Source organism: Leptonychotes weddellii, chromosome 3, assembly GCF_054177405.1.
Source record: "Leptonychotes weddellii isolate Sample4059 chromosome 3, ASM5417740v2, whole genome shotgun sequence".
Lineage (NCBI taxonomy): Eukaryota > Metazoa > Chordata > Mammalia > Carnivora > Phocidae > Leptonychotes > Leptonychotes weddellii.
In genome coordinates this window covers 159,760,204-159,773,654 of record NC_138371.1, presented here as the reverse complement: position 1 = coordinate 159,773,654, position 13,451 = coordinate 159,760,204, and the positions used below count along the sequence as shown (strand labels likewise).

The following is a 13,451-nucleotide window of genomic DNA, read 5'->3' as shown; positions in this document are numbered from 1 at the left end:
TATGGTGATTAACATAACAATAAAAACTTTTTAAAAAGTGACAGAAAAAAAAAAGAATCCTGTCTTACGCCTAGATTGTGGCCATAAGAATACTGTTTCTTATGAAAACAAACCAAGGATCACATAAAAATGACTGATTCCATGTCTGTGACAGATAAAGAATAAACTCCATTTGGAATATTTTCTTATGCTATACAACCATGAAACTGGCAAAGACTTTAAGGATCACATCAAAAGAACTCAAGAGCCAAATCGGAGAAAGGCCAATTGGCAAAATGTGGGACAATCTGGACTTTGATAAGGATAAGAATCACAAATGTTTTTAAAACTGATTTTAAGATATTCTCTAAAAAAAATTGGTCACCTTCTGAGAAAGACAGGGAGGTTACCAATTAAATAAAAAGAAATATTCAAGAATCTATCCTGCCTTTCCTGAAGATCATAGTCAAAATAGATAACTAGATCACTGAAGTTGACTTTTGTCCTGAGAGTCTGTCAAAGAAGATAAATAACCTTATAGAATAGAGAAAATGATATACAAGAAATTTCAGATGAGTAAGTCAATGAGGAATTTCATATACCTATGAAAAATGCACATTTCAATGAATTATCATGGTAATAGAAATTAATATTGGAAAACATACTGTCCCACTTCCATTCTTTGGACAGATACATAAAAGTAGTGAAAATGGGGAAAAAAGTGTTTGCAAAAATGGGGAGCAATAAATAATGAACTCTTATTTATTGCCGGTAAGAATATAAATTTGACACAATCACCCTGTAAAGCAGTCTGACATTTCCTAGTAAGGCTCAACGTATGCGTGCTTTGCTTTGAGAGATTGTCATGATACTTCTAGGTATACACTGCAGAGGCTCTTATACATGTATATCCAGAGATATGTTCAAGATGGTTTAAGCAACAAAATTCACAATATCCAAACACTGAAGTCAACTCCAATACCCATAAACAATAGAATAAACAAATGAGTGTGTGTATCCATAACTAGAATACTAGACCTTGGTAAGCTAATGAGTACATCTAAACCCATCAACATGGATGAACTTCAAAAACCTAATTTTTTTTTTTAAGATTTTATTTATTTATTTGACAGAGAGAGACACAGTGAGAGAGGGAACACAAGCAGGGGAAGTGAGAGAGAGAGAAGTAGGCTTCCTGCCTAGCAGGGAGCCCGATGTGGGGCTCGATCCCAGGACCCTGGGATCACGACCTGAGCCGAAGGCAGACGCTTAACGACTGAGCCACCCACGCACACCCAAAAACCTAATATTTAAGAGAAAGGAGCATACCACATAACAACAAAAACTACATGATTCCATTTGTATAAAGTGCAAAACCCAGCAATATATTGTTTGTGAATGCCTATCTTGATGCTTAAAACTCTAAAAAGAGAAAAAGGCAACGATTTTTACATAATTTATGATCATGGTAAACTCTCAGAGTGGAATGTGTTCAGAGAGAGGCACACAAAGTTATGGAGATATTCTATTTTTTAGACTGGTGGAACAAATTCATTTTATTATTTTCCTTAAACTGTGCATGTGTGAGTATGTGTGTATAATTACAGATTTTTCTCTATCTCTATCTATCTCTGTATATCTACATTTATCTCTATATTATTGTTATGACTTCACCCGGTTATACGGAGTATTCCTTTCTTTTTTGCCGGTTCATGGAAACATTTAAGAAAATCTTTGTACGTATTTTACCCAACAACTTTTTTTGTTTAGGTGCGTGGGGATGGATTGGCCACTTTTGTAATGCTGTGTGGATTAGGTGATGTAATCCTCATAAGGATGTTTCCTGGAGAGTACTATCATTACCCCCATCTTTTTTTTTTTTTTTTAAGATTTTATTTATTTGAGAGAGAGAATGAGAGAGAGAGCACATGAGGGGGGGAGGGTCAGAGGGAGAAGCGGACTCCCTGCTGAGCAGGGAGCCCGATGTGGGACTCGATCCCGGGACTCCAGGATCACGACCTGAGCCGAAGGCAGACGCTTAACGACTGAGCCACCCAGGTGCCCCTCATTACCCCCATCTTAAGGAAATTTAGGCACGGAACAATTACTTGTTCAAGGTAAGTGGTAAATCACCTTGTGCAATTGTGCAATATACACTTCATTTACACTTTTATTTTTTTAACCAGTTCACTGTATTGCTAGTAAAAGTAACACTCGGGGCACCTGGGTGGCTCAGTGGGTTAAGCCCACTGCCTTTGGCTCAGGTCATGACCTCAGGGTCCTGGGATCAAGTCCCAGGAGGCTCCCTGCTCAACAGGGAGTCAGCTTCTCCCTCTCCTGCCATGCCCCCGACTTGTGCGCTCGCTCTCAAATAAATAACATCTTTAAAAAAAAACTGTACACTCAAACAAAATGACCACACAGAAAAACTTGTAATCAATCCTCTTTGCCTAAAAAATGAAATACAAACTCTCTACTCTTGAATTCAGAATCCATTGTAACATTTTTAATCCACATTTTTAGACTTCCAATGTTTTTTCAAGCCATTTGAATAATGTTGTTCCTCTTAAGCATGCTCCTTCTTCCCCCTCTCCTCACAACTCCCCGGTCTTTGTTCACCATGCTTGCTCTTCAGAGGATACTTTCTTCTTCCCTATTGTCAAGAGCCAAAACTAAATCATGCACCCACCCTCTGAAATGCCATTTTCTCATAAACATCACCATCAATTTCTTTTTTCAGATGGCCCTTTTCCTGTCTCCTCTATGCCATATTTTCTGATTGCCCCATTTAGATAGTCTCTCTCCTTTCTCTTAGTTCACATAAAACTTTGATTTATCTCTGTTGGAATTTAGCATGATTCAGGGGATTGTGCAAGATATTTCTTCAAAGTTCATCACAAACTGGTAGAGTTAAAAGTGAAACATTTCTGCTGACATACCAGAGGCACTGGTCCAAACTGGAAGGCTTCAGACCCTAAGAAAAGATGGAAGTTGTTCTCCTTTGGTTTAGGAAGTAACCCATGGCTAAAAACAATCAAACAGACTGATACCAAAAATCACACAGAGTAAGTCATATTATGTCTCATTGTTGTAGTCCCTAATGCCTTCGTGTATATGACGCTGCCTTGGTATGCTAATATATAAATGTAGATGGTGTTTTATAAGAGTTCATGCTACTTTAATAGAGACTTAGAGATACTAATAAATAAGGTATGTAGTAAATAAGGGCATGCATTTTTGTTCAGAAGGAACGGTCCTTAGACCAGCAGCAACAGCATCAAGTAGAAGCATGTAAGTAATGCTCCACTTCAGACCTCCTGTATCATACTCAGCTTTTGAACAAGGATCCCAAGTGCTCTGTATACACAAGCGACTTTGAGAAGCTCTGGGCCCAGGTCACATGCTCTGTTGTTTATATTATAGTTAGGCGTTTAATCAGCCAAAAACCTATATGAAATACTTTTTGTACTTATTTAATGGTATGGAAGTCATTAAAGAGCTGAAAGTATACTTGACTTGTTTCTACGTGATCCATGTTATCAATGAATCCTGACTGAGAATGTCACAATTTCATAACCATTCTGTTTATCTGCAACAGAAATCTATTAAAATAGACCTGGGTAGAAATGTTATTTGTTTCTGGGTTTACTGACAGTCACATGACTTTAGGTAAGCCATGATAAAATGTATCTGGTAATATTTTCTTAAATTTTCATTCTTTACTTCCTGTATTGGTCATACAGTCATATTGAGCATTGTGCTAGTTCAAAGAGACCACAACTTCTTTTTCTTATGTCCTCTAGCATGGTACAGATTTAGTTATGAGATGTGCAGAATAGCTGTTGATCTGGGATGCATGCTAGGAGGCTTCATAAGCTTTAATTAATAAGTCTTCCCTCATCCCCTCAGTGATTTCACATCAGCTCTGTGTCTTAGCTGAAGCAATGGAAATCATTCCGCAGACATTCAAGGACAAGCCCTCGTTTCAATTCTATTATTTAATTCCATGAATGTGATGTATAACTTTTCAACAGAATGAACGATGATTTTAGATGATTCATTAGGTATCCAGATTCCATTACACGATCTTGTTAACAAAATATCAAACAGCCAGGATGAGGCTCAATTATTTAGAAACCAAAATGAACGTGTATAATCAGAATAATATTCATAGTGATCACATCTTAATTAAAATATATTTATCTTAGATATCTATTTCATTTCTTTTTAGTATAATTTTTATCAGTAGCATAGAAACTGTAGTAGGTGACAATTTCAAAGTGTTTATAATTTTGAACATTGAACAGAAGTAAGAAGGGTTTCTTTGTGACATTTTTAATGGCTTTATCATGATCCTTCAGTATTAGGCACTGTAAATGTACTTTAAAGTGTATGGTCATTATTCAAGATTATTTTAACTGTGTCACAAAGGTTTGACTCTAGATAACCTTATAAAGAGGATTTATTTTTAGCATCACTGAATAAAGTAAAACACATAAGCACCTTAATTATTTTCAGTAAATGAAAGTTTACATATAAAGTTTATATAAAGTTTACATACAAGAAATTATATGGAGGATAATATATTAAAAGGTAATTTATCTCACTTTGCAAAGTAAACTAAATACAATTTATTTTAACTGAATTTGATGAGAATTTAATGTTAGAAAGAATGCACATACTTTTAATGTGCTTATTTGGAACTATTATTCTTTTGGAACTATATTTCAAAGATTATTTATTTGAGAGAAAGAGAGAGAGAGAATGGGGAGGGGCAGAGGGAATCTCAAGCAGAATATTAAGTTGGCTTCGTGCTCAGCATGGCGCCCCATACGGGGCTCGATCCCATGACCCTGAGATCATGACCTGAGCAGAAATCATTAGTTGGACCCTTTAACTGACTGAGCCACCCAGGTGTCCCTTTTGGAACTATTAATAATGTAAACAAATACATGCTTGCATTATCTGTTTGACATAATTTATATTGGAAAGAAAAATCATCAGCAGATAATATAAAATAATTTCTACAAAATGAATAATTACATAATTTTAGTAATTCTGGAGAGAAAAATAAAGATTGCATTTTCTAAAGAAAATGCCACTTGTAATTTTTTTTTTCAGTTCTCCCTGACCTCTATGCCTGAGATTTTGAAATAAAGGCGATTTATGGTGAAAATAAGTTTGAGGAAGCCAAGAATTTTCACTTGCTGTATAATCCTGCATTATTAAATAAATCAGCAACCTTTATTCTTCAGTGGTTAACAATGTATTATTTTCACTTTACCATGCACACGGAATGCACTAGACTCTTCCAAGGTCATTGTTAGTACCATGCTGTAGATGCATTTGTTAGAAGCTGCTCTAAGGTTAATTACTAAGTGACAAGTCCAAAGCCAATATAAACTATTTACTTTTGGCTACAGAAGGTGAACCAAAATTTCATTCCAGATCTAGTAACTTTATATTTCGATGTATTACCCTTCTGATTCCAAATTGATCTCCATTATGTTGAATACTTCCAGTATGCGTAAGCTTACCTCCTGAGATAAAACACAGGGGAGTATTTCATAAACTGGATGGTGCTATCAATGACTGGTACCATATCCCTACTCTTCTTATGATACAGTTAGCAGTTTGTGGAACAGGGAATCATGAGAACAGAGATGACACAAGGTTTGAGAACTGAGTCCTGGATTCTTCAAATACTTAGAATTTGGGTTGATGGTGAAAACCCATAAATGAGAAGAGGAAGAGTAGCTCATGAAATAAGAAACCTAATGGCTAACAGTCCTTCTGAAGGAGCCCACACAATGACCCTTCTCCAGAGGCATGCTGAGAGCACCACTAGGACAAAAGTCATCTGAACACACATTTAACGATCTTTGTTGTCACTTACAGTTACTCAGCTAAAATAAAATTATTTTTAAAACTGCTAACCACACTATATAACATTATATGAGCCATAATGAATATGACAATAGAAATTATCTCGAACAACTGGAAGACTGAAAATCACCCTACTCTTCTTGAATGTATTGTATCTGAATCAACTTGTGGTCAAATTCATTTTGCCTTAGTTATCGGTGTAAACCACTGTATCAAAATGAATTTGGTCACAGGTTACATATTCTTTGTTTTTTTTAAATGAAACTGAAATTATATTATCACATGAGAATTGCAAGCAATGCTACTATCCTAAAACTATACAGGAAATGGTTTTGCGACAACCTGTTTTTTAGTGGCATTCTGGGTTGTTTTCATTTGAAACTATCAGAATTGGAGGATATTAGAATAGTCAAGTAGTTGAAAAGTATTGATGATAGTGTCCACAGGTCTGCTCTGCCTGGTTACAAGAACAGAACTTGTTTTTTTCCACTGGTGTTTAGAACCCGCGTCAATGAGCGACTTTGAAAGGAGAGTGAGTGTCAGAGGTGAGACAAAATGAAGGTTCAAAGCCATTTAGATCCTGTAATTCCAGGTTACTAGTGAAATAACCACTCCTACACAAATAAGCCAAATTCAATATGATAAAAAAATACAGAGTTAAGTTTCTAGAAGTTTGGGAGTTTTAAATCATCTTACTGAAATAGGAAAATGTTTTCAGTTTCCTAAGAGTAAACACTGCACAGTATAGACAGCTGCTTTTTATAAGAAACATGCCAGCTCTCATTTGATAACTGATAGTCATCAGGTAGTTTTTTTTTTTATTTTAAAGATTTTATTTATTTATTTGAGACAGAGAGAAAGAGAGAGAGCACATGAGAGGGGTGAGGGTCAGAGGGAGAAGCAGGCTCCCTGCTGAGCAGGGAGCCCGATGCGGGACTCGATCCAGGGACTCCAGGATCATGACCTGAGCCGAAGGCAGTCGCTTAACCAACTGAGCCACCCAGGCGCCCCTCCATCAGGTAGTTTTAAAAGCTAAACATTTGTTAAATTATTTGATACCATCGGTGATGAAAACAAAATCATACCTAAAAAGTATATAAATATTTTGATGGTAAAACTTTGCACTTTAAAGTGTATCGATCCCTCTGTTATCTGAAATAAACATGAACAAAAGCAGACAGAACATCAGGTCAGGTGATAATTAGCAAAATATTCATCAACTTTGAAAATTTTCATAAATGGAGCAAAATCTAATTTGCAGAACACAGTATTATTTCATGTAATCGTATATATATGGCTATAAATACATACATACACGTATGTGTAACTATTTTTAATGAGACATTTTTGAGGTGACAAATGAACTGTATTCTAGTTACGTTTTTGTTTTTTTTAATAAAGAATAACATCAGTGTACAGAAGAAATAGTAGTGCATTTCAAGTTCTTTACACAAACAACACCAGGTAATCTTGCTAGAGCACATGAGTTTTAAGTCATTAAGACCATCCAAAACTATGTCTTAGCTTGCTTTAGCAATATATCAAACGAGCCAAACACACAGAAAGTATAGTGCTTTATAAAAACAGAAATGTGACCTATGCTTTGCTACTTTCTCTGTCCCTGTTTATTTCAGCCTACTATCCACAGTGGTTTCCTAACCACTTATTAAAAATTGAAAGGTAACAGCTATAAACTCTGAGAAACATGAGAAGCAACCCACTTACAGCAGGTGTAGGTTTTTTTAAATGTTTGCCTGGAGTTGCTGAAAACCATCTAAATCTTAAATCTCTCCAATTCTGATGGATAGTTCCTGTACCACACCTGTCCATATCAGTAATAATTGAAAACAGGATTTTGAAGTAAAAATGCATTCTTGCCACCTTGACAAGTATGGTTTTGTGAGAAAATTATTAGTAGTTAAATATCCTCTACTGTCTCTACTTCTCTTGTGAAATAAAACAAGAGTTATCTATTAATACATAATGAGTTCTTGAGCTTACAAATAAATCCAAGAGTGAAAAAAATCCCTATAAAAATGCTAATTCTACACTTACACACACACATAATTTATAGATGAAATTTCAACCTAAACTATTTTTATATCAATGTTTATTCCTTAAAACCCTAATATTCAAATGGCAATGAAATTATGATACATATAAATACTCAAGATAAAATGAAAATGAAAGATTAACTAATACTAACCTAATAGATAAGTATCATAATTCCAAAATACAATGGAGGACATTTCAACTCTTAGTAAGAATAATTTTTTTTTTTCTAGAAAACCATTTTATTTGCATTTTCTACTTCTTCCCTTTTTATTGTTTTGGCCTAAACAGCAAAATATAGAAAACAGAAGAATCAATCTGATCAACTATATTAATACCAATAATAAAACACATATCCTTACCTGCTCCTACACAAGTAGAAGATACTCAATTTTCACTAGGAAATTGCATTAATACATCAAGAAATTTTTGCGACCTTTTGTTCAATTGCTGCTCCAGTGTATTAAACCCCATCTATTTACTTTCTCTTTGTGTCTAACAGGAAAACATATTTCTTTATATTAATTGCCCTTTGGATTTTGCACCTCTGTGGCTTTCATTCCTTTAAACACAAAACAAGATCCTAGAAAGAATGGGGTATTGATGCTTGAAGCATGTGTAGTGTTCTAAATTCACTACAAGAAGTGAAAAGTAAATGAATTCTTCTCCCACCAAAGTCATGAAAGGAAACATCTAACAGTTCCAAAGCAGCCCTTTGTGATCTAGAGGGAGACTATCCGACCAGCCTCCAGATAGGGCTGCACACGTCCAGAAAATTACTTTATAAAGTAATCACCTTTGGGTATGACCTCAGAAAAATGAAGAGCTGAAAGTTAGCTGCCCTGGGTACAACTTGCACACTGCTTTCTCAGTTGATAGCTTTGTTTGTCTTGCCCATGTGAACATCTGCATGTGCGTAACAAGGAAGAGACAATATTCCTCATTTTGTAAAGTGAAGAAAAGAAAACGAAATTCATCTGGTGATTTGTTGTTGTTATCATTTGGAAGTTCCATCTTGTGTGGTGGTGACCAGTCCAGCAATACTGGAAATGGTTTTCAAACCCATACAATCAAAATGAGGCGAATAATTGGTGAGAGTTTTTGGGAAGAATGAATTCATAAGAGTTAAATCCAAGTAGTTTTTCATTATAAATAACCCCATATTTAACCAATTTTTTTTGTAATTCAACTATGATGAAAACCTAGTAAGATATCTCCTACAGAATGGCGCAATATAATGAAGTTGCTGAATTTGATTATTTAGTAGAGTTTACCCATCCTGATTTCACATTATTTACCAATATACATCTAATAGCCACCCTGCTAGTTATTTCAAGCCCTGAGGATTATCCGACTTTAGAACCTTTAATTCTCAGAACTGGTCATTCACAAATCTTTCACAGAAAAAAAAAAAAAGTCATTTCCATTGAAAGCCATTAGTTAAAAATAAACAACACCCCCAAGAATACATGTCCTGAATAACTGAAAATGGGTCCATTGTCCTTTCCAATTCCTTTTGCATGCTTCTGAACTCACTGCCCTTATTCCTTTGCATTCATAGTAATAATTATCCTCAATTATACTTCAAAATTCATTCTTTAGAAGTGGTGTTGGAATCATACACTTACAGTCTGTGATTTTTAGTGTCCTCTTGACTTCTCCACTTCCTGATCCACCACAACCATCTTCATCATCACAGTCCCCGCTGACCTGTTCAACCATTCCACCGCCACTGCCCATCTGGAGCTCCCACTTGTTGGGTTTGGGTGACCTACCCTGTAACAACTAAATATGGATACCAAAAACATTTATTAATAGCAAACTCAAATCACCTGAGGAAGCTATTCAGAAACATCTGTAGAAATTAGAATTATTTTCTTATGTGGCTCTACTATCTTGGTGAGAATACCTGACCAAATCAAGTCTGTAATAAAAATTAAAACTACCAAAATAAGAGTAAGTAATGGTCAAAGTCTTACAGCTACGCAGATCTACAGTCTGCGTATAAACTCAGTGATCAAGCTTGGGTTGAGGCTTTGGAAAGCAAATAAGCCAGGCCTTCTTGCTCATGGATAGTTTGGCTGGAGATTCCTTTCGTTCTGAATTAACATGTTTAAGCACGGTAAATCAAATTTCAATACAACACAACTCCCTTTGCAGTATGTTGGCCGTACTACTGTGCTGTGCTGTAAGCCAACAATCCAAAACTTCTGAAAACAGAGTAAGATTCTTCAAGAAACATTTCCGCTAAAAGAATGAAGAATTTTGGACATATACATTTATAGCTTTAAACTTTCTTGGATCAGATGCATCGTCCAATGCATATGGCACAGAACTGAACCTTGGAACAAAAGGTTTAGATCCTACTTCCATTTCTACAAATCACTTAAGAAATTTAACCAACTTCTTGGTTCTTTGTTCTCAAGCATTTCATTTACTTACATGAGCAAAATAGATGGAAGAGCCATTTTCCCCTACAGCACAAAAGTATTGGTAATATTTTTGAATAATATTGGAAATACCTGAGCTCCTTTTCCAGAAGGTGATTTTATGAATAATAGAATATTTCACTTAAAGCTAAACCTGAGTAAAATGATTCAGTAGGTGACATATACCCTTGTAAGGCAGTTTTGGAGAACACATGACCAAACATGAGCACTAGAGGGTACTGCTATATTATGAATGAAATGTACCCCTGCTGAACACTTAATGGGCCTGTACATTTTCAGGGTGCTTTATGAAAGTATTAGGGTTGTTACTTCTAAGAGATTGTCTAGATAATAGTGTGGATTAGCAGACAATAATGAAACACACAGCCCAAGGATAATACTTCAAATTGAAAAACATAGGGTGAAATATCCTCAGTACAACTAAGATGAACATGTTTAGCATTTAAAAAACACTTACATTAAAGCAACTGGACTTTGACAATTTATAAGCTTTCAAAATTAAAAATACAATTAGGTCATAAATTGTGAAATAATACAACTCTTTTTTAATTTAAAAAAATTTTAAAGATTTTATTTATTTATTTGAGAAAGAGCGAGCACAAGAGGGGGAGAGGGGCAGAGGGAGAGAGAGGGAGAAGCAGACTGCTCGCTGAGCAGGGAGCCCGATGCGGGGCTCGATCCCAGAACCAACGGAGCCACCCAGGTACCCCGAAATACTACAATTCTTTAAGATTAATTTTCCCTAACAAAAATGAAATGGTAAAACAATTTGATAATAATTAAAAAATTCTCATCAGAACTTATTTCTATTTATTATCATTTCCTAAATGTGTTACTAGGTGTTAAATTTAAAAAGAAGTCTCCCCTGATTCTCTAGCATATTTCTCCAAACAAGAGTTTAATATTCCACAAGACACCACCTCACTGAGAAGATCATACCCCTGGGAAACAAGCTATCGGATTTTACCTTTTCTTCACTTTTCAGTTTCTCTGCCTCTTTACAATCCCTCTCATTGTTTTCCAAGTCCCTGAACATGTGACATAATCACCATTTCCTGTATCAACTCATCAAAAAATATTCAAAATTCCAACCGACCCATACGTCCAGGTTCCCAATAATCCAATGTCCCTCTAATAGGCTCAGTATCTCTGTGTCCTCTGCATGGAAGTTCTGCCTTACCACGCTCATTTTCTTACTTCTCCATCATCACACACCCACAAATGTTCATTTTCATTCTCACAATTATAATAAAATCTATCTTGCAAATCAACAAAAACCAGCTTTTCACAGCAAGATTCTTATTCAAATCCCACTTTTTTGGACTGAACTATTCTGATTTCTTCTTGCTCTGGTCATCTTTCTCCTCACATTTCCAAGAAAGTAAAGATAAACGTTTCCGTGAATAACGGAAACCTCTGTTCTTCCTTCGTAGTCTCTTTCTGGGAATCCATCTTAACAGATTGTGCTCTCAATCTAAAACTAACCTTTAGTCTGTTTAGTCTTGGGTGTAATTAGTAAACATATACAAATTACACCCAAGTCTTTATCTCCAGCTCCTCCTACAATACTTCATCTCTAAGCAGTGTTGATTGGATCTAAAAATGTACTCTACCGCTTTGGATCTTAAAATAAACTTTCATCTCCACTATTCATGTATCATTACAAATTCTCTTCTCAACCCCTTATTGCAGAGGATGTCAGTCTCTCCACATACTACCACCATATTATTTCCCCCAGATCAGTACTTTCACCATGTCCTTTCTCTGCCTTAATGCTCCTTGTGACTCTTAACTGTCAAAAACTGCTCGTTCCCAACACGGGTCCAGAGGAGAAATATCACTACAGACAGACAAATCGCAGAAAGAAATCCTATGGCAAAATGTTTGTGAAATTCCTACTATGGTCCCCCTTCTTGATATCTGCAAACTGAAGGCTCCTGAGAAACCTCACAGTAAGCAATCTTGTTGAATAGTTGAGCGTCACCTCGCATTTTCCAAATTTACATAAGCAAATTACCCCTTCCCCTCACTCAACACCCATTGACATGCGTTTGGAAATGAGGTCTAGAAAATAAAGTTCAAATTTTTGCTGCAGTCAAATTTGTGTTTTTGTTTTTGTTAATTATGTCTAAACACAGTCCCCCAACACCCAGATTCTGCAGTCAGTTCGCTTTTCACACAGAAATTGTGTGAATTTATAGGTCTATAATTTTGTTTGTGCTTGTTTTATACTCTTCTCATTTCCAACTCTTGTTTTTCTTCCACATAGAATCCCCCCTTTCCTCTATTTCAACTCATCATATTATACTTAAACCTCAAGTTCAAACTCAAATAACTCTTGTCCCACTCCATACGTATTTCTCGGATCTTTTACATCTATGTGTCCCATTCATAGGCACTTAATTAAGTTTTCTGAGCATATGCCATGCCTTCCTGATTAATGGTAAGTCTCTCAAAGACGAGACCATGATTTCATCATTTTTATACTCCCAATCATGACTAGAGGGATTTCCACATTATAGATCCTAAATAAGCTTGACTTCATTTGAAATTTGAAAATAATTTATTAAATTTACTCTGTCTTCCATGTCCTTTATATCTAATTTAGTAAAGTGCTTTCACTTTTACTCTAATTTTCAAAGGCCATGATATTCTAGAATAGCTTTTGGATTCATACTTATTGACTGATAGATGAATTCACTTATTTATTCAATGACATTAATTGAATACATATTATGCAAACACATATATATTTTGAAGGATATAATTCACATCACAGGAGAAGACGTAGTCTTAGTTCTTAAAAAGTACTCAGTATATATTTCTTATTTCAAAGTCGGCCTTCATGAATATGCAATAGGTAAAATAAATATAAAGGAAATAATGTGAAAATCAGGAAAGAAAAACAGACTAAAGGTTTAGTTTTGTGATCTTGCTAACTTATTTTTCTTTTTAATTTTAAGAAGAAGTTAATCTCATTCCTGGGCTCCTGGAAGCATCTAAAAGTTTTTAAACAAAAAATTAACATTGAAGGATAATGTCAAGAAATACTTCCCCAAAATATCTGTTTGCCATCGATAAACT

General features: G+C 35.3%; 1 protein-coding gene across 1 annotated transcript in view; it reads right to left on the bottom strand.

Annotated features, from left to right (window-relative positions):
• Positions 1 to 13,451, bottom strand: part of GPC5 (glypican 5) — a 1,215,201-nt gene that overhangs the window by 636,249 nt on the left and 565,501 nt on the right. Inside the window, exon 7 of the mRNA XM_081815097.1 lies at positions 9,546 to 9,702. Coding sequence (XP_081671223.1) covers positions 9,546 to 9,702 — 157 coding nt within the window. The remainder of the gene's footprint in view (positions 1 to 9,545; positions 9,703 to 13,451) is intronic.